This window comes from Misgurnus anguillicaudatus, chromosome 17 (assembly GCF_027580225.2).
Source record: "Misgurnus anguillicaudatus chromosome 17, ASM2758022v2, whole genome shotgun sequence".
Lineage (NCBI taxonomy): Eukaryota > Metazoa > Chordata > Actinopteri > Cypriniformes > Cobitidae > Misgurnus > Misgurnus anguillicaudatus.
In genome coordinates, this window is record NC_073353.2 from 41,433,691 (window position 1) to 41,455,284 (window position 21,594).

The window sequence follows — 21,594 nt, forward strand, 5'->3', positions numbered from 1 at the left end:
CGAAAATTTCCATAAACTTGGCAAAGAGGCTTCAGCGTGAACACAAACACGTCCCGTAAATGTTCTGGGATCACTCCCGTAAGAGGGGACCTAGTAACACTGCCATAACATTCACGGAAAGCATTCTGTGTAGTTGTTGAGATGTCAGGATCATTGAAAAACTATCCAACAATTTGTATGTTCTCAAGGTAGTACAATCGCAATCATGGGCCTTTTATTAAGGACTTAAGTAGTATAAACAGTAATATGATATTAGGGCTGTCACAATGATTACATAATCATCTCATCGCGATTGTTTGACCTCATCGTGATGAATTTAGATCACCGCAATGATTGCACATCTCTCTAAAAAACACAAGGGGGAGCTGCAGCGCCTTTATAAATGAGACTTTATCAGATGACGCTCCTTAACTCACAGTGTAACACGATATATTGCAAAGCCATTTAACACAGCTGAAAAACTTTGATTTGACAGCCAGGTTAAACATACATTTACAAAACAGTAATTGCAAATTTAGGGAAGTGAATGATGCTATTCTTAAGGATCTGTAAGGAATAGATTTTCTTGACATGTGGTCCAGTACTAATATGACCTAGTAGGATTGGCGACTATTTAAGGCCTGTTCTGATATAGTCAGTTCATTTCGATTTGCATTTGTATTTTCAGTTATTTTTTTAGAAACTTCATCGTGTTTATTACTTAGAAAGAATTTTCAGTTTTTAATAGATATATTCATTAAATAATTAATTTTAAATATGTGTTATGTATGTGTATTAATATTTACTGCCAGGTAAACCTTGCAAAATATTTGATTTAAATAATCACAACAATTTGTGAAAATTATTCCATGAACAAACAAAAAAATACGAGAATTAAATGTCAAAGCAATAAAACAGACAATTAATCATCAAAGCCCTAAACAGGCAATTAATCGCCATAATCGGCACAATTTATTAGGCAAGAAACCGTCAGCCAAATTTCATACCGTAAAACTTCAAATAATAGCCGAGTCCCAAATAGACGCCTGTCTCTTTTAGACGCCTGGTGTGACGACAGGTTTGGGTAAATAAACGCCTGTCTCAAATAAAGGCCTGGTCTGTTTTTAAGTTTCGGGTTGTATTTAATCTTCTAAAACCCGTCAGATAGTCTGTTTAAGACAGTTCTATGGTGCAGATTGAACACGCTAAAGTTTTTTTGCTTACCGGTAGATGTCACGTGACAGACGCAGTCTTTCCGTTACTCATCACTATGACAACACAACAAGCTTCGTCGCCAGGATTGAGGTGATGATGACAGTAGCGAAGTGGCAATCGGAGAGTCAGGACTTTTCCCGGTGAGCCGGTAGTGTTTTGGGGCCGCTGATAATAGCCGGGCTTTCAGTCTTTTGTCATGCATGCACTCCCGCCACACATTGTATTTCTCGAGCGGAAACACTATTTATCATATTTAATATGCTGCAGCGCCTAAAATGTATCTGGCCGCACTGCTCTCTCTCTCTATCAAGCCCGTCTTTGCTAGAGTTCTAGTCGAGCGAGCCAATACAAAAAAAAGAGAAAGAGGCTACACAATAGCCAATCAGAAAATAGCACTGTTGTATCTGGGTAAGATTTCACGCAACAACCAATAAAAAACATATCCTTGTTTGCTTTATTTATACTGCCAATAATTTAAGACTGTTGTTATTACACAAACTAATTTGTTAAACACATTCAAATTAAAAATAAAACGTAATATGTGGTAACCTCCTGCTGTCATGCTGGAACAATTAAATTAAAAGCCTGTCTCTTATAGACGCCTGTCTCTTTTAGACTCCTGGTGTGATGATAGGTTTGGGAAAATAAAAGCCCGGGCTATTATTTGAAGTTTTACGGTAATCGTGACAGCCCTACATGAGATCACATCATCCAGTGAACCCCAGGTGGACTTTATGGCTAAATAAAAAGTTTGTAGATTTCTCTAAAATACAAAAAATAGCTACTTTAATATAGCCTAATGGTTACGCGTGTACACTTTCTGTGTCAGGTGGTACAACCGATGTTAAACTAGAAAAAATACATTTTATCAAAAACATTTTAATTGTATTTAAATATTAATTTTATGAATTTGATATCACAGGCAAAAACGTATACCAACAGGTCAGGTGGTGCAACCAGAAAGTCAATGGGTACAACTGCTAAAAAGTTGTATCACTAAAAAATTTCTTTTATTAAGCTTAAAATTTAGCTAATTATTTTAGTTGTAATAAATGCAGGCTAATGTTGTCTATAATTGTTATTATACTTCAAAAAATATATTGTTCTTAAAATTATATTTCTTAAATGCTAGTTTTATGGTAAATTTGTTCTAATTTGTTTGAAACTATTTTCAGGATTATATTTTTAAATAAACACAGGAAACGCATTAAAACGTATCTGGCAAGTAGGCAATGATTGGAGGTACCACCTGACACTTTTGAACAGGGATATCAAAATATTGTAAAAAAAAATAATATATTAATTATAAAATATATTGTATAATTAATACAAATATTATTGAATGTTGTTCAATAACAAAACTTTTTAAACTTATTGTTCCAGACACAAAAATTACATTTACACCCTATTTTAAAAATACAATTTAGGAGCTTGTTTTGTTATTGACCCATACCTGCTGACTTTTCTTTCTCTCTATGATGATAAAGCCATTTTAGGGATGAGCTCATACTAACATATACTTTAAAGTGGAATCTGGATCAAGGCAGACTACAGTTTCTTACAAGTGTATATGTTGTTTCTCACCAGCAGTTCATCCATGCTGGTCTGGCATTTTTCCAGGTTGATTCTCTTGATGGCCACACGCTCCTGTCGAGGGCTACACAGCGCTGCCTGGACAACCGCCGTGGCACCGCTGCCTGCAAGACACAACATACATGTCCTGAATGAACAATGCACGTGCAGTGACAAACACATTATTGTAGATGAAAGAGCGACAGTAAACATGCCCTCGGGAACATTACAGCGTGGCACAACAGGTGCAACTGATCATATTCATGTGCTCATAGCAGCACTGTTAATGTGTGTGTTTTGCTTTGAGATGAGCTTTTTGCTATAACTTTACAGTTATATTAAGATGTTATTTTTGGGTATCGACATCTATTTTAATTTTAAATTAAATTTCCATTTATAAGCACCTTATTTGTTTGATACATATGGAAAAAAATAAGAAGTTACTTTTTCTGTACAATCTTTTTAGTGATGAAAAAATCAAAATTTGCCCATTTCATAAAAAGAATCTACATATATTTAACTTCAAACCACAGGTAACACTGTATAATGAGTTGATAATACATCTGTCATTTGTTTATATTTTGCATATGTTTCTGTGACTTGCAAATGTCAGCGTTTGTTTGTGATGAACTTTGGTGAGGCAAATTCTGTTGATTCATGCACGTCACTAAGACAACATAATATAGATGAGCATCTGGCAAAATTGTGGAGAGTAAAACATAACAATCCATCATCTTTTCCATCCTAGGCTGTATCTATTTTTGCAAATTAAAAATCTAATCAGTTATTTATTAGGGCTGGGACGATTAATCGTGCAAATGCAAGTTTTCTCATTGAATACATTTTAATGATTTACGGTGAAATACCGCCATCCAAAAGCCAGAGGGCGCTCCCATACAGAAACTCCAATTGTGCCGCATAAGAAGTAGCATTACAAACACTATTCCAGGAAATGTCTAGAGGCATATTTATATTGCTGTTTCTTCAAATAGTTTCAGGTATTTTCATGATAATAAAGAATATTTTGAATGATTGTGTTTGATGGGTGTTGCTTTTCTAAATGCGTATTATAAACAACTTAAACTCATAGGGGTGGTTTCCCGGACAGGGATTAGCTTAAGCCAGGACTAGGCTTTAGTTTTAAAAGGAAATATAACTAGTTTTAACAAACATGCCTTACTAAAAACATAACTTGTGTGCATTTTGAGGCAAAACAAAGGGCACTGATGTATTTTAAGATATGTGAGTCCAAGTTGTTTTCAGTTTGGACAGCTCTTACATTTATTTTAGTCTAGGACTAGTCTAATCCCTGTCCGGGAAACTGCCCCATAGTGATTTTAGATTAATAAGGACTTCCTACTGGCCAATCACAATGTACAGATAAGCTGGCCAATCAGGGACACAGAGCTTTTCAAATCGATGAGTTTCTTGAAATCTGGAGCTACAAAAATGTACAGTATGTGAAAAATAACTTGTTTTTTTTTTTAAACAGAAACCACACAAATACATTGTATTATACCAAATACACTGTATAAAGTTGTTTTTAACAATGAAATAGGTGCACTTTAATGGGAAACGTGATGCATCGTCATTCGTCACAGCCCTTTTTTTTTAGATATAAAAACATACAATGATATAGTTTTTGTGCCAGTTTTGCCAAAAGACAATAAAATGTCTGAACTATTGGCCCAATTATACCCTACACAATAACTAATGTCCCTTTTTTATATATATATATATATATATATATATATATATTCTTCTTTATATATATATGGGCCATTCTACCGAATTCGTGCAAATTGCTGTCCCGGAACCAAAAAACTAATTTAAAAAGCATTAATGTAGGAAAATGTTTGATAATAAAAAAATATAAGCAAATACCAATCAACACCCAAAGTAATATTTGAGGTAGCGGCAGGCTTTATATATAAAATATCATCATTTATATGGTGCTTTCAATTGAGAGGTGGTTGTCCCAAACCCCAAGGTCTGAATTTCAACATAGGAAAAAAAATATGAAATAATTTTTGTAATTTTTTTTATCATTGTTTTAAGAAGTATCATTTTGAATACTTTTGTTAATTAAAACCAAAAATATATTTATTGGATATTTTCAGTAAAAATCATGTAAAATCATGTAAAAAAAACACTGTCCCGCATTTTCACGTCACTACCGAAACATTGCATAGTTTGGTCAATAATACAATAATGCTTTAAGCCACTCCCCTCCATTTTGAACCAGAAACTTTGTCTGTGCCTCTCTCCCTTGTGGTGACATGGTGAGTAGATCAGTCCCATGGTTTTGAAGTAAATGTGATCAAAAGTTTGGAAATCAGTGTGTGACATTTATGAATGTCACTACCGATCACACGTTTTCAATGATTAATTAAGTTTTTTTTATTTTTTCTACTGGTCATTTAGGTTTTACTCATGTTTCAATGTTGAGAACTGTGCTAGCTAACTACGTACTGATTAGTATCTTAGCAGTAGGATCAAAGTTAGCTTAAATCGTCACTACCGAAACAGTCACAACCGAAACATTTGTTGACATTTCGGTTGTGACGCGATTGTTTCGGTAGTGACAAAATGACACTTATTTCTTTATTTTAATAAATAAATAGAAACTTTCATGTGCACATATATTCTTTTTCAGTACAAATAATTTGTTAGTCATATTTCTGTAATGTTGTACGTGATTTGACTAGGACTACAAACTAAGATAAAATGAACTAGGCCAGATTAATTTAATTAATTCATACAGTAGAAGCTTGACTCATTATTGATATAAATGAAGGCTATATGATTCTACCTCTGGTCTCTAGAAAAACTTTCTGCGCTAATTTGGCGGGACTTTGACTGATTGCTTTATATAATTGACATAACAGATAGCACTTATCAGTATCATTGTAAATTGACATGTTATTGTTAAGTGTAGACAGGGCAGGCTCACACTAATAATGTAAATGTAAATATCTTTGGTTAATTTGTAGAGATAGCTACAGAGAGAGAGGAATCACCAACATGCATAGACGGAAAGATGAAAGTAGAGCGGACAGACTGAGAGAGCCTATTTTCTTGAGCCGATACTTCTTTTGCTCACTTAGTTTACTTGTAACATTTGGCATCATCGTGTCATTTTTATAAGTCTCAATTTAAAAAACTATATTTCTGTCTGTAAATAATGCCGGAAAAACTCTGTGGACACAGCAGCCACAAATCGGCCAATGCAAATACACATAAAACTCGCAAAAATCGGCCGATATATCGGTCTATCACTAGTTCTTTTATATGAAAATTTATTCAACCTACCTCAAATCAAATAAAAAATTAAGTTGATTTCAAACTCAAAAAAGTCAAACTCAGCAACAAGAGAATCAGTTAAGGAGGTTTAGAGAAGTTAGAATGTGTAATGGAAAAACAGACACACATGTGTACACCAACATTACAGATGGAGATGGGTGCACACACACCAAATTCTGTAGTTTATACTGTGGGCCTGAAGTTTTATATGGACATACATTGTCATCTTTTTCTCAAGAGATGTGAAAATCAACACAGCATCTTGCATCCCTTCAAGGTCTGAACTATCTGCCATCTCTTCAGCGTAATTTCAGTGCAAAGTGCTTTTATGTGGTGTTGCGTTAGATATTCTTTGTGCTGTATGTTTTGACTGCATAATGCCAACCATTTTTGACTAACTAATTACTTTTTTTTACACAAAATATGGACAATCCAATATGGTCGTCACTACCGAACATTTGATGTCACGACCGAAACAAATAATGTTCTGGAAAAATAAAATAGGTTTTGTTATCAGAAAAGATGACATAATTTTATTTAGTTAGATAAAAATTTAAACTAATGAATCCTTGAATTTGAAAACTGTATCAGTGCATGTATGGCAATTACAGAGAAATATTGCTTTCAAAATGCATTTAATTTGATGAACCACTCTTATATTTTTGTTAAAATAATATTTCTAATCAATATATACATGACACTGTCTTTAAAAAAATGTAAAAAATATATTTAGAAGGTTAATGTAAAGAAAATTAGAATAGGCTATTTAAAACCTAATTTTTATATCAAATGTTGTTGTGTTTCGGTAGTGACAAATTTTGGGAGAGAGAAAACATTTCGAAACGGTATAAAAACATGCTAGGAAACTAAAGTGTCCAATCAGTAGATTAGTGTTCCTTAGATGTTATACTATGTTTATGACTACAAAGCTTGCAGGAAAAAACACAATTTTTTCAAGAAGTTTTGAAGTGTCAATTTGCACCAATTCGGTAGAATGGCCCATATATATATACATACACACACACACACACACACACATATATATATATATATATATGGTATGCCTTTTAGTACATACTTCCTTATATTTGCACTCATCCATATTCTATACATATCTGTTTATTTGCACTTGCCTGTACATGGTAAATATTGGTTTATACTGTAGCTGCACTTAACCATTCTGTAAATACTGCTAACATTTGTTTATACTTAATATTTGCTGTAGGTATATGTGAGTGTGAGTTTCTAAAGAGAGAGCAACAATTTTGTTGTACAGATGTGCTATTCTATTCTATTCTATCCGATTTAACCCTGTAAATCATGACATACAATGCATTAAACTTTAATGAATTAAATGTCAATAATGATTCAGATAAAAAACTTCACACTTATCTACACACACTACTGAGTGAACACTAGGGATCGACCGATATGGATTTTTCTGTGCCGATGCCAATACCGATTTTTGATTCATCAGCCTTAGCCGATGACCGATACAGGCTGCCGATTTTCTTGAGCCGATATTTGGAGCCGATACTGGTTTTGCTCACTCAATTTACATCATAAAAATTATGTAAAAAAATGGCATGTTGTTAAAAAGAGATGTTATTAGTTTGCACAGTTCTTACATTTATTGTAGTCTAGGACTAGTCTAATCCCTGTCCAGGAAACCGCCCCATAGAGATGAAAAAAAACCCACTTTGTTCAGCTATGATCAGCTGTTAAGCCAAGCTTTCAATGTTGTCGTGAAAAGGTTGGTTGTTTTTAGTCACATGACCTGCAATCGCTTGCAGGTTCCAGCACTCTGTCTGTAAATTATGCCGGAAAAATCGGCAAACACGGCAGCCATGTATCGGCCGATGCAGATACACATAAAACTCGCAAATATCGGCTCGATATATCGTCCGGCCGATATATCGGTCTATCACTAGTGAACACTATGTACCCTCACGCACACACACAAAAGCCACAAGAGTATGTGACACGCTGCCAACTGTGGCTGACAGATAAGAAGAGACCCTGACTTCACACTGTCCTGATTAGCAGAAAAATGCAGAGAAAGTACAGTATAGAAAGAAAGATATACAATAGTAGCTCAGCTCTTATCTTAACTGATACCATATTGCATAACATGCGTATAAATGTCCCTGGACTCATCATATCTGTGGCTCTGAGCCAATACCAAACCTTCTGTGTTATTTGTTTACATACTTTGGGACTGAAATTAATTGTAGTTCATGTTCAACTTAGTAGTTCATGTTACCTTTTTTCTTTTCTTTTTAAATATTCTGAAAACCTTTTACATATTTGAACCAAATTAAATCTTTTTTTAATGTTCTTTTTTACTTTATTATCATTTATCACTCTCTTTCCGACCCGTAGAATTAAACATGAGGTTTTTGCTATTTACTAGTGATGCGCCGAAATGAAAATTATGGGCCAAAACCAAAAATTTTGAATGCACTAGGCCGAAAACCGAAACTGAAGTGAAAAATGCCTTCTTTTAAAAGCAGTTTTTTGTATATTTGTATTATTATATGTCCTTGAAAAGGACTTGCTACTGTGCTACAGCTACTGTTGGGTCTAATATAGATTTTAACTGGTCCATCCTTCAATAACAGCATCCATTAGCCTACATTGTGACAGATTCACAGTAACACACAGATTTTTGTTCTACATAAAGTTTATATATTACAATACTGCATTAAAATATGAACAGAACTGCTTTCTCTGTATGACCTTACTGTGACCGGACATGCTAACTTTCTGAACAACAAAAATGTGTTGCGGATGTACAAATGTGGGCAGATGTGTGTCATAAATGTACTGACAAAAACATAACATTTGAGGTCTATAAGTTACACTGTGTTTTCATAATACACTATAAAATTACATCTCTTGGTTTTGCATTAGAAGTGTTGTGCACAATACGACCAGCAGGGAGCACAATGATCGTGAACTTAAATGCAGTGCATGCAGGGTACAAATCACACCTCAGTTTGACAGACAGTATGGAGGCGTGCAAGTGTGACCTGAAGTGCTGATCAAAAGTTTTAAATATATACATCCCTGACCCCACACATACCCAGCAGACACTATTCTTTACATAAATATAGCCATTTCATTCAGACTGTAAAAAAAATGCTGTAGTTATGCAGCAGTTTGCCACTTACTTATTGTAGATTTATATTTATCTAATTTATTGGCAACAGTTTGTTCAAAGAAAGATTCATATTAAACATTAACATGTCTTTGTCTATACAGAATAAAATGTATAAATAATAACAGCCTCATTCAAAGCATTCTGGGAAACAAAAATCCTCATTAACCTTTCAGTTTTTTTCTGATTTTGGTTCCCAGAAATGCTTTGCATAATTATGTACTTTTTAAAGTTTTATTCCTGTAAAGATTAAGTCTTGTTTATCTTTGAACAAACTGTTGCCAGTAAATAACAAATTTAAGTTACAGGCAAACTGCTGCCAGTTCTATTGTCCTTTAAGAGAGTTTCAGAAAGATCAAAATAATGCGTGATAGAGTCAACTATTTCTGTGGGGCTTTTGACTATTTTGCATTATTGAAAAGCAGCTTTAAAGAAATAAAAAATAAATAAGTAACATATAAAAGTATAAAATGCATAGAATATGTGGAATTTCACACCGAAACTTAGTTGCATCTCTATATATGTTTATCTCATATGTATATTATACTTCTGCTTCTGCTAATTTAACTTTGACCGAAAGCCACTGGTAAATTATTAAACGCAACGAGTTGATACAGACAGTACATACTGTCCAGAAGGTTTTGATCAACCACACATTTGCTTTAATCAACATCATATAACATGATGTTACATAGTTGCCTGTGACTGAGTGATGCTGTTACATAGTTACCTGATGTATTACTAAGAGATAATGCTGTTACATAGTTGCCTGCCCTGATGTAAGAGAAAGTGATAGTGATACATAGTTGCTTTGTGTACTACTTAGTAATGATGCTGTTACATAGTAATGTATCAATGAGTGAAGGTGATACATCATGTATTACTGAGTAATGACGCTGTTACATAGTTTCCTGATGTATTAGTGAGTGATGGTGATACCCAGTTGCCTAATGTAGCGCTGAGACATAGCACTGTGTGATGATGCTTTCTAATGGCACATGTCCAAATGAGGAAATAACGCGCGCATTATCCATTACGCTACTTATGCGCATGTCACTAAAATGTAACATCTTACATTTATTTTCTACTTTTAAAAAGCAATGGCAATATTGCGACGTGTCACATCCGCATTGCATTGCTGTCATCGGCCGGTGCGTGTGAAAAAGCCGGTAGGCCCTCTTTCACTGACACGCGCCAAACTCCAGCCGCGCACGAGCTCGTATTGACAAGCAACGAGACCGCTACTTACCTATCACTTCCTGCAGCTCGTACGCTTCCTTAACGATGGGCCAGCTGACGGTGGGCACCGGCTGCGGACTCTGGACGGCCGACGGTGAGTCGCTCTGCTCCGCCATGATGCTGCTGAGGGAGTCGCTCACTCACCTCAGCGCTGCTGCTGCTGCTGCTGTTGATGCTGCTGCTGCTGCTGGATCACTACCGCCTGTGTTGAACACATCCGGAGATAGAACACACGCATCCTACTACGGCGAAGGACTCACTTATGAATATTCATTAGGTCTCGCTTGTGAATATTAATATTTAATATGTTGTGATCTGTACCATTATATTATCGTGGTAGGGTTTATTGATAACGTTCGTAGTACAGTCACGTGGGGTAATTAATATTCATAAGTTCTCAAAATTCATAACACACGATGTTCTAGTACACACAGTGAAAGACTCCATGGTCAGCACAATACAAGCAAAATAATGACACAAAACAAAAATTAATGTAAAATAAAATTAATAAATAAGTGGCTTACTACGGCGTAGGCTCGTGAAAAATATATTTTGGACGTCTTAATATCAGCTGCGTGCTTAATATGGAGTACTGACGGTCATTGGTGACCTTGGTAAAATCGTAACGTTCCAGTTACGTTAGGTTATTAATATTCATGGTTCAAGAAACAGCTCACCTGTATTTTCTTTACTGCAACAATGTTAAATGCCTTTAAATGGCCTCAGATATATAAAACAAAATAAAAATCTAAAATTATTTAGACCCAAATCAGAAGATTGCCGCATCAGATACGCAAATCTACAAACAGATGGCGATAATTGTCATTTAAAAATGCTAATGTGCTAAATCAACAGCTGTTGTGTGAGGTTGACCACAAGTAAGCCTTTTAAATGTACGCCTATTTATCAGAGATATTTAAAGATGTCCAGTATATAAACGTGTGAAATTGCTGTTCAAATAAAGACTCTGTTAAAATCATGACTTATACTTTTTTTTAATGTGTACACAGTAAAACATTACCAAAAACAATTTCGGGGACAAGCTGGCCGTTGCCCTGCAGGTGGCGCCATTTAATAAGCCTAGAGATGAAGGCCGTTTCTCAAACGGAAGGCTGCATCCTGCGGAGGTCGCATGCTACATACGTCATCACGCCTGGTTTATTTAAGTTAACTGAGCATTACATTCGCAAGTCATAAGTATATCACATCAATTTTCGATTGACTAAGTATAATAGTAAACTTTATAATTTTTTATATTTTGAAATAAGACGTATGTAGCCTACAAATGCGACCTGCGAAGGATGCAGCCTTCCGTTTGAGAAACGGCCATTGACATCTGAACCAACATAAAATGACTCTGTGACTGACAGGCGCTAAATTAGTAATATGTGATTAGCATTTCAGGTTAAGAATAGTTCTTTAATGTCAGATTAGTACATTTAGTCTTACAAAGTAAATATAAATAGTTGCTTGTTACTTTTGAATCATGCATATGTTTATATAATGGATTTAAATTATGTTACTTATTTTATCAATTTTTGCACATTTTAATTGTATTTTTGTCACGTGGACTTTTTGTCTAAATTTAATCATTGTAAAGTTGTTTACGGAAAACAGGTCAAAAACGTGTGTTCCATATGAAAATATTATGAAACTCGTTTTAATGACATAAGCAAGTAAAATAATAAAAAATATTTTCATTTTGGGGTTAACCGGTTCTTTAACCAAGTGCTGCGACGCCGGCGGGATTGACAAGCGTGTGAACCAATCAGCGTCAGGGAGGCGGGGTCAATTCGCTCCACTTCCCCACACAAGAGAAAGCGGTGGAGACGAGGAACACACAAACGGGCGGTGCAAACCCCGAATCTCTCACCACCATCATCACACTGGACCTGCAGAGATCAGCCGAACATCGGCCATCGATCGCGCATTATCACCGGCTTCAGCGAGGACGTAAAGACTCCCGATCCGCTGGAGATGGCGGGGATTTTGGCTTGGTTTTGGAACGAGAGGTTCTGGCTTCCTCACAACGTCACCTGGGCTGACTTGAAAAACACAGATGAGTCAACGTTCCCGCAAGCCGAGGATCTGTATCTGGCGTGTCCTTTAGCCTTCTGCATGTTTATGATCCGCCTGGTTTTTGAGAGGTACGTCCACCAGTGTCACCATCAGCATCATCATCTTTATCCTTGCGCTGAACCTTGGAGATGTCGAGCATCATCTTCAGCTGAGAGTGATGGGACAGGTTTCTCCTAGCGCTTCCTTTATCTCCTTTATTCTCACGATATGATATAAAACAATGACAGGAACACATGGCCCATCTTTTCGGGTGTAATGATGCTGATGAAAGTAGGTCACTCTGATGCTTTCTGACGGAGATGTTGATTCTTTTATGGAAATGTCGCTGGCCTAGAGATGCAGGTCCTGCTTAGATGTTTTTGAGCCTTCATGCATTTCCTTATCATTGTTGAAAGTGTTTGCAAAGCAGCACTTTATTAATATTCCTTTAAATTATTTTGCCAGCCTGGTATCCAAACACCTCTGCATAACAGACACATCAAATTTAGCAATTTATTCATACCGTATAACTTCATTCAAACTTGTGGTACTTTACAAACTCCTTTTGTTGACAGATTTTGGTGTTTAGTCTTTTATTTCTTCACAATAAGGTTTTGTTAAATTTGTAGTGCATGATCAAGACAGCATACAGGTTTATGAGGTCAGCTTTGGTTGAATATTCATTCAATTTAGCAGTTTTGTCAGATTTGATGCATTTGGCCATATTTAGCAGTTTTGATATTCTCTGTGGGACATCATATTTTGCATTTATTTATGCAGTAGACCATCTGGTCTAAGGTTACCTTCATCTGACAGCAGAGTTTTTCAGATTTCATTATTTTGTAACATTTTCTTACTGTCAGGTTTTTTAAATGAAAGGGGCCATGGCGTGAAAATCTGACTTTTTCCATGTTTAAGTCCTACGATTGGGTCCCCAGTGCTTCTATCGACCTAGAAAATGTGAAAAGATCAACCAAGTTACTTAGTTTTGGTAAACCATTCTCTACAAGCACATGAAAAAATAGGTCGTTGAAATTTGGCTCTCCTTATGATGTCATAAGGAGCTCTTATTATAATAAAACTACCCTTTAATCTGCACTATCCAATCACAGCACTGCCATTTAGTGCAGAGAAAAGCACAGTTGAGTTTTAATTGCAACAAACCATCATCATTGTGATCAGTGTTTGAATTTCATCAGCTCATTTGCATTTTAAAGGACACACATATTGATGACTCATACTGCACTCACTCTTATTGTCGAATCAGATGTGCTCTAGTACAGTAACAGGAACACCTCCAACTTCTGACTACAGTTGCTTATAGATGTTTCAGCAGTAATAACATAAACAAGCGGCTTTCGTGGTCAGGGCCTGATTATCCATAGACGGGATTGGGCGAGTGCCCTTGGGCACCAGGCAATGGGGGGCACCAAGGGCTCCAGACTCGCGCATGTGCGGGCACCCGTGACAAAACTACGGAATGCGCGATTGGGCTTTAAATGCTCATTTGCATGACGCGTATATAGTTTTATGTCACCATGCACTCAGATGATTGTACCGATGGGTCTACACAGCCCGGTAAAGTCAACACATCTCACTCAGAACCGCGAGGAGACGCGCTGGCGTGGTATTTAAAATGAAACATTGCAGAGATGAGAGACAAAGAGAGCGGGAGAACTTTTAGCCTACATTAACACAAAAAACATTATAGATGAGAATAAAGGTTTCAGACATCAGTGCCAAGTTAAGGAAAACCGGATAAAAGACGAGAAACGTGTAAAGGATACAAGTATGTAGATTGCCCTGCCACTCATCTCATTACAGTATGCTATCTGGATATAACTTATTATATACTATCTTATGCCTAGAATTAGTGAAGGGAGTTGTATAATTATTTGTTTTGCCTATTCTAAAAGTTTCATCAATTGTGCATAATGACATGTGCAGCAACTGCATAGAGTTAAGTAAGTCTATTTAGTATTCTTCAGTAATGCAGTTATTTTGGAAAAAATGTGAATAATTGCATTGCAGGCTGATTTAAGGTGTGCCCTAAATTTTATGCTAGAACTCCTAAAATTTTCTGTCAGGGGCTACAGTGCTCCTAATAACAAAAAAGTTAGTCTGGAGCCCTGAATGACTAGAGTTCAATATAATAAATATATATATATTTACTTGAAATTTGGTCACCCTGGGGCACTTCACTGTGTTAATCCGGGCCTGTTCGTGGTCAACACGTAACTTTCTGTAAACTCTGTAAGAATAAATAACAACAAAGTACTTTAAATGTAGTTTATTTATATAACAAGCAACATAAACAATGTGTAGATTACCTTTCAACGAGGTATTTGTTCAAGAGTTCAGTTTAGCAACTACTCAGACCAAAATAAAAGTAAAGTTCAGACCAGACCCGTATCGCGTCACCACACGTGCGTCCGATTAAGCCGTCTATAGCCGTGGTTCTCAAACTTTTTCTGTATACAGCCGCCCTTTTATACGGTGGCCCCCACTAAAATATAAATTGAAAAAGCGTATTAAAATATATATGTGCACGTTATATGTGCTGATGTGCATGTTGCGATATAAATGCTGACATGATATCTTGTGCATCCCAAGTTGCATGCATGGCAACTAAAGGCTGTTAACTATTAACCACAAAATGCATAAACTCTTCAATATTTTCCACTCCTTCCTGTTGTAATTGGAAATATAACACTTGAAACAACACTGTGCTCTTTAAGCCAGTTAATCGAAATCGCAACAATGTTGTGGTCACTATCACTTCTCTTTATCTGACACATTATCTGAAGTGCAGACATGTTCTTTAAACCCCCTGTCTTGAACCCGCACATCCCTGTAGATGTTAATAATGAACAACAGCCCATTTATGAGATTTCAGCTCCACAAAACAAACAATGCATGACACAAATCAGTCTGGGTGGAGACTTCATAACCTTATCTCAACTTCCCAGCCTTTAAGAATAATTTCTGAGGCTTTTGCCGCACCAAATCTCATTTTCAGTGATGCGCTTAATTAAAATGAGATAAGATTTAGAGTTTAATAAAGTGTCAGGAGCTCATTAAAAGTTTGTTGCATTACAGTTTGAGAGTCCAGACTAAAAATCAAGCCTTCGGCTTTTGCATTTCTTTCTCTTATATATTGGCCAGCAGGATTAATCGTCTGATACTTTGCCATTTAGAGATTATTGTCATCTGTCGATAACTCTTTGTGTTAGTTCCCATGCTGTTTAGATCTACCAATAGTTTTGTCGATAGATAGTAAATCGTTCTCCTTTTTAGTAAATATATATCATATGATCTGTCATAAATTTTTACTATGCATGCCATGTTACAGTCCCTAGAGTGAAATATTGAATGATCGCATCATAATTTTATGGAGGCACCAAAGACACATCTTTTACCCTTTTAATATAACTGCTATAATAACTTTATACTGTACCATCTTATTATCATATTAACAAGATGGCATCACTGTTAATACATTTAATCTTATGGGTGTGTTGTTTGTTTATAGTCTGTGAATGTCTGTGATCTCCGCAAGGGCGTTTATTTCCTATCCACAGATACTTATCAGACTTCACTTTTCCGAAAGCAGCCGCTCAGCTGGAGTTTGACAAACGCTTACAATTGACCCATGTGGTTTACTTCACGCTCTCTGACGATATTCGGCAAGAAATCCGCAGTGACTGCAAACTGAAGGATTTCTTTCGCCACCCACTTTTCCTTCTGGGGTTCCTATTTAATGTTTTATGCTGTCTGTTAGACCTGCAGAATTAAATTGGCAGTCGTTGATATTGCCAAATATTAATGTAATGAAGTCTTGTTTATTGGTTGTTGTAGGTTTATTGCAAGGCCATGTGCATTAGGTCTAAAAATCCAGGCCAATGGACCGCAGAAGGCTCAGGCCAACGCTATTCTGGAGAAGGTTTTCACTGCTATCACAAAGGTAATAAACATTCTGTCCTAAAAAAAAGTTGAAAATAAATGTTAAGCGTAACATTAATTGGTTTATATGGAGATGTTTTTATTTGGGATGTAAGAAAATATTGATAAACATGTATATCAGGATACATACAAGATCAAAAAAAAAAAAAAAATTAACAAGATGCATGGAAGTTATTTGGTTTTGAGTTTACATCCCGACCGCTTAGCAGTCTTTTTATCTCCATACTTCCAAGAATTACAGAAAGTATGCGCATGGGGTGCACCACTGTTAGCGTTCACTGCTACACTATAAAAACTTATAAAAACAAGTTGAAATTGTTTAACTTTTTAATTTGTTAAAGGTGCGTATTTACTTAGGCACGTGAAACCTAGCTAGCAGGTTGCTCAAACAACAAAATCACCAGCTAACTTACTTTAAATTTGCAAGAACTATAGACTAATACAAAAACAGGCTTAAATAAACCCAAAACATAAGTCCACTTACAATTCTCACGGGCATGCGTTTTATTAGCTGGCTATCCTCCAGACATGACAGGCCACGTCTTTATCTCATGTCGGCACGTGCAAAGCGCTTGCACACTCGCGGTGTGAAGCGAGTTCGCGCAATTCTCCGAGATGTTTTATAAACTGGCTAGTTATCCTCCAGACAGTGACGGTCCGGTTCTACCCACGTCTTTCTCATTTCGGCCGTGTGGTGCGCGTGCCCGCTCTCGGTGTGAAGACCATGCGCGTTATTCTCTGAGATGCACTTGACAGCCTTTTGTGCAGCAATTTTTTTTTTAACGACCTAGTTAAGGCGGTAAGGTTTCCCAGCTTAGGTGGGCCGCCCGAACTGCAAAGTGCTGCAGGAAACCTTGCACATTAAATTAAGTACAATGTTGTTACAATGCTAAGCTGTGACTGCTGAGTTAGCGCTATATGCTAGTTAATGCTATATGCTAACGTTTAGGCTGAAGTTCTACCATTGACGTTAAAGTTACATTTTGCAGGTCCATAATGAAAAAACACAAACTTGCCACTCAAAAATGTCTCTTAACAATCTCCAAACAATTGATTATTCCTCAAATTCTGTATCTGCATCTGATACAGACTCAAACATAAGGTCTGTTTACACACACACAGAACTACTGAAGGAGCTGTTCTGCCAATCAGAGCAGAGCTCAACATTATTATACATAACTCTTTCAAATAAGATAATGATAGACCATCTCATTTTAAAGACAAATCTTATGGTTGTAAATGAAGATCTTAAAACATTTTTGGATAATTTTTGTTTATATCAAAAACAATTTAACATATTATTCAATGCATTATTTGGCACCTTTAACTAACAAAAATACAGTATATGTTGATTTGACAGAAATTCTGCATTTTTTACAGTGTAGTAATGGAGGATAAATTTATTATTCCAGCTCCTGCTTTATTGTACAAAGCTGAAGTGTGGCATAAAATAGATTATAAGTAATACCCCAATATATCGACACACTTACAGTATTCGCAGTGTAATGCATTGCATCATATCACCAGATTCTTGCTGATACACAGCCCTAGTTTTTATTCATGTCTAAATTAGGGTAGACAAAATATAATGTTAGCATGCACTTTTTAAACAGAAAAATACTATTATATAAATCAAAATATCTATTTTATATCATTGTTACTAGTAACTGCTACATTTCACTTTATATGTCTAATGATATTGTGGATGGCAGAAGTGGTGAAGTTAGCAGAATTGGTCAATGCCTGGTGGAGGGTCAACTAATAAATTGCTTTTAGGTCTCAATTTGCTACAACACTGTCTAATCTACCCTGCCGATCTCATAGTTTGAGTTTTTTTTTTTAGAGTTTCTGTATAGTGCTTTTAAAGAAAGGGAACATTCAGCTGTGATGATACAGGTGATGGAAATCTTAGAGTACAGGCACGTTGACGTGTATAGCTTTTATAAGAGCTTGTGTGCTGACGCACCAGACTTATTTTTAGCCCATCACACAGCTACGGTTCTTTGACAAATATTTATACACGATTTCTAGCCTAACTTTAAGAATACAGAGACAGGCCTTCAATCCGAGACCAAACCTGCTGGCAGAAATAAATGCGTGTAATAAATGTCAAAATTGCATTTATATATATTTGCTCTCTTATGTGCATGAGCACTTAAAAAAAAGTTCCTTGTTAAATCATCATAAAATCTTTTTTTGAGTTGTGAAGTTCTTTCCTTTTGTCTTAGCTTCTTAAATCAGTCAGTCAGAGTTTATTTGTCAAACTGTGCGTCTGCTAACAATGTCAGATCTTTGCAGTTACACACTTCTGTCTTCTGTGTCTTCCAGCATCCGGATGAGAAAAGGTTAGAAGGCTTGTCCAAGCAGCTGGACTGGGATGTGAGGACCATTCAACGCTGGTTCAGGCAACGACGCAACCAGGAGAAACCCAGCACGCTGGCGCGCTTCTGCGAGAGCATGTGAGAGCCGGTTCTGCTTGCTTGATCCATCTGCGCTGTTTTTGTCAGGGGTCTAATTTGTTCTTGTTAAAGGTGCTGTAAACAATTTCAGCACAAGTGGCATACACTATATATCACTATTATGGGTAGGGAGAAAATAAACTACATGGCATGGCTCTCTACAAGCCGCGCTTTTCAAATGCATGTCTGCAGATGTGGTGTCACAGTCAAAGAGTTGTCGCTCTCCTGAGTCTAGGGTGGTCAAAGAGACGGGTGCATGGTGGGGTGTAACAAATGATGCATCTATTACATTTCTAATGGGATGATGCATCGATGCACACATAAAATATCAATATGAGGTACTTTTATTTTGGCACTATCCTTATTCCTTGATGTCCATCTACGCATTTCCGCCAAAGCGTGCTTTTTCATTTATTTGCATGTGCTATTGTCAACAATTGAATGCAATGCTGCAAAAAAAGCGGTTGTATCAGTGAAAACACAGCGAAAGAGGCAGAAGACGTTGTGACTGCTATCGTACGTGGGTTTGGAAATGTTTTGTATTTGGAAAATGGAACAAACTGATTGGCAGAAACCAATTGTGACAGGGATTGCGCCTTTTTATTTAAAAGTATAATTAAAAGTTCATGTTATATATTTTGTGAGTTATTAAAAATGTACCCACTTAACTAGGCACGTAATATTGAAGTATCAAATATCGCATTGCTGGTGGAGATGATCGATACTGTGTCTTAATACAATGAACTGTCCGATTGACACCGCTAGTATATGCAAATAAAAGGTTTCCAACATCTGCATAGTCAGAATGAAACCATTTTATATCCACAGTGTATATGTTGGAGTGAAAGTTTTGTTATTGCCCATTTTGTCACTGTCAATGTAAAGGCAAGTTCATCCACCATTAGTGGCTGCGGTGTTGGCATTTATAAGCGGCTCTGTTGTGTTGTTTTTAGTTTGAAAAGCCTTAGAGGTTATCATTTTATCATTGCTACAGTACTATATAAAGATGTGTGATTTCCTTCAGAGGCAATTAAGCAACAGTCTTTAAAGATTACAAACTCGCTTGTCAGTGTAATCCAATGAGAATTGTCTTTATGTCTTACTCTGAGACAATAATAGATCAAAGAATATACAGCAAAGAAATACTATGGTACTATTTTTAAACCAAGTGAAACTGCATGAACTGTGTAATGATAAGCGTTTTAAACAGTAATTTGCAGCCTTTTTGTCAAATCAACACATATTTTTTGTTACTTTCCTTTAACAAATGAAGTTAAAAATTTCAACTTGAATTTATAAGTCATGTCAACTGTATTTAAGCCAACACTTAAAATAGTAGGTTAAATTGACTTGCAAAACCAAGTTGTTTTAAATTCGTGCTGCATTTTTTTTACAGTGTTACACCCAAGACTGGTTATAACATTTCATTATGAGATAACAAGTCAACACAAATCTGATTTAAAGGTCAATTGACAAAAAATAATAAGATCATGTGACATGTTACTAAGTAATTAGTTACTGTAATTTAATTACTTTTATAAGAGTAAGGGATTACTCTTATTTTTACATTAATTTATTTACAGTTTCTTCTGATGTAATTGAACGAAATACTGGACTGTAGATCAATTATATAATAATACAATAGTGGATTTAACATCAAAATTTAAAGTCTAATATTTAAATGCATGTTTTATGTATCCTTCTCACTTTAAATACTTTGAGTTTATAAGAAGTTTTTAATTGATTTTGGTAGGTAAGTTGTACTTAAAAAGCAGTAAATTTTACTTAAAAAAGTTTGTGCAAATTGTTACGAGGATTTAAGTATTTTTTTTTCTTTTAAAAACACATAAAATAGCGTTTAATTTCAAACTTTAGTCTCAAATGCAGTCCCATGCAAAGCATGCTGGGAACTACAAGTACACTGCCTACAGTAGTTAGTTATGGCTACCAAAATCATTCATGAAGTTTTAACACAAAATTATTAAGTTAATTTCCTTCTTACAATATTTAAGTGAATTATATATAAAATTAAGTTGAGTTTACTCAATAAAGTATTAATTTAGAATTACTCTAATTACTCACATTTTTATTTTATTTTTTTAACTCAAATGTTGTTTAAAAATTATTGTTTTTACATTTATTTAATTCATTTTATTTCACATAATATTTTTTTACAGTGGCCCCATTTTTATTTGTATATTTTTAACATTTTTTTACATCCATCTTTCCTTTTGATTTTGCCATTACATTGACAAACATGTTGAGATGGATCGAGCAAAATTCAAATAATACTTTTACGTAAGTGAAAATTTTAGCTACCTTATCTTGGCATTTAAAAATATGTGATGTACAATTATTAGTGAAACATATTATGCATCTTTATTTAACCTCGAAGCATACCAGACCCCCCACCCCCCCACGCAGCTAAATAGACCGCAGATTTGTAACCACTTACTGCATCTCTTTACATGCAGATTTGTTCACAGTATGATCTTTAGAAATAAAAGGTGCATAGTAATTATGTTATTTATAGTATAACCTTGTTATATAGTGTTGTATTCTTTGGTTTTGGATTTTTTTTATCTTGTCCTTCTTGTTGGCAGCAAAAAAGATGTTTAGTGAACACAGACGTGGTCTTGTCTTTTT

General features: G+C 35.6%; 2 protein-coding genes across 4 annotated transcripts in view; one reads left to right on the top strand and one right to left on the bottom strand.

Annotated features, from left to right (window-relative positions):
• The window catches only part of stk39 (serine threonine kinase 39), a 137,898-nt gene extending 127,001 nt beyond the window's left edge, over nucleotides 1-10,897 (bottom strand). Inside the window, exons 1-2 of one of the 3 annotated variants that reach the window (XM_055215240.2) lie at nucleotides 10,479-10,897; nucleotides 2,779-2,891 (exon numbers count right to left, since the gene is read on the bottom strand). In XM_055215240.2, the coding sequence (XP_055071215.2) occupies nucleotides 2,779-2,891; nucleotides 10,479-10,584 (219 nt within the window). In that variant the 5' untranslated portion in view covers nucleotides 10,585-10,897. Of the gene's footprint in view, nucleotides 1-2,756; nucleotides 2,894-10,478 lie in introns of those variants that run through there. The other 2 variants (XM_055215239.2, XM_055215241.2) reach the window with 2 other exon arrangements.
• A 1,362-nt stretch (nucleotides 10,898-12,259) lies between these two features.
• Nucleotides 12,260-21,594, top strand: part of cers6 (ceramide synthase 6) — a 58,119-nt gene continuing 48,784 nt past the window's right edge. The window contains exons 1-3 of the mRNA XM_055215147.2: nucleotides 12,260-12,615; nucleotides 16,385-16,490; nucleotides 18,818-18,948. Of these exons, the coding sequence (XP_055071122.2) occupies nucleotides 12,446-12,615; nucleotides 16,385-16,490; nucleotides 18,818-18,948 (407 nt within the window). The 5' untranslated portion in view covers nucleotides 12,260-12,445. The remainder of the gene's footprint in view (nucleotides 12,616-16,384; nucleotides 16,491-18,817; nucleotides 18,949-21,594) is intronic.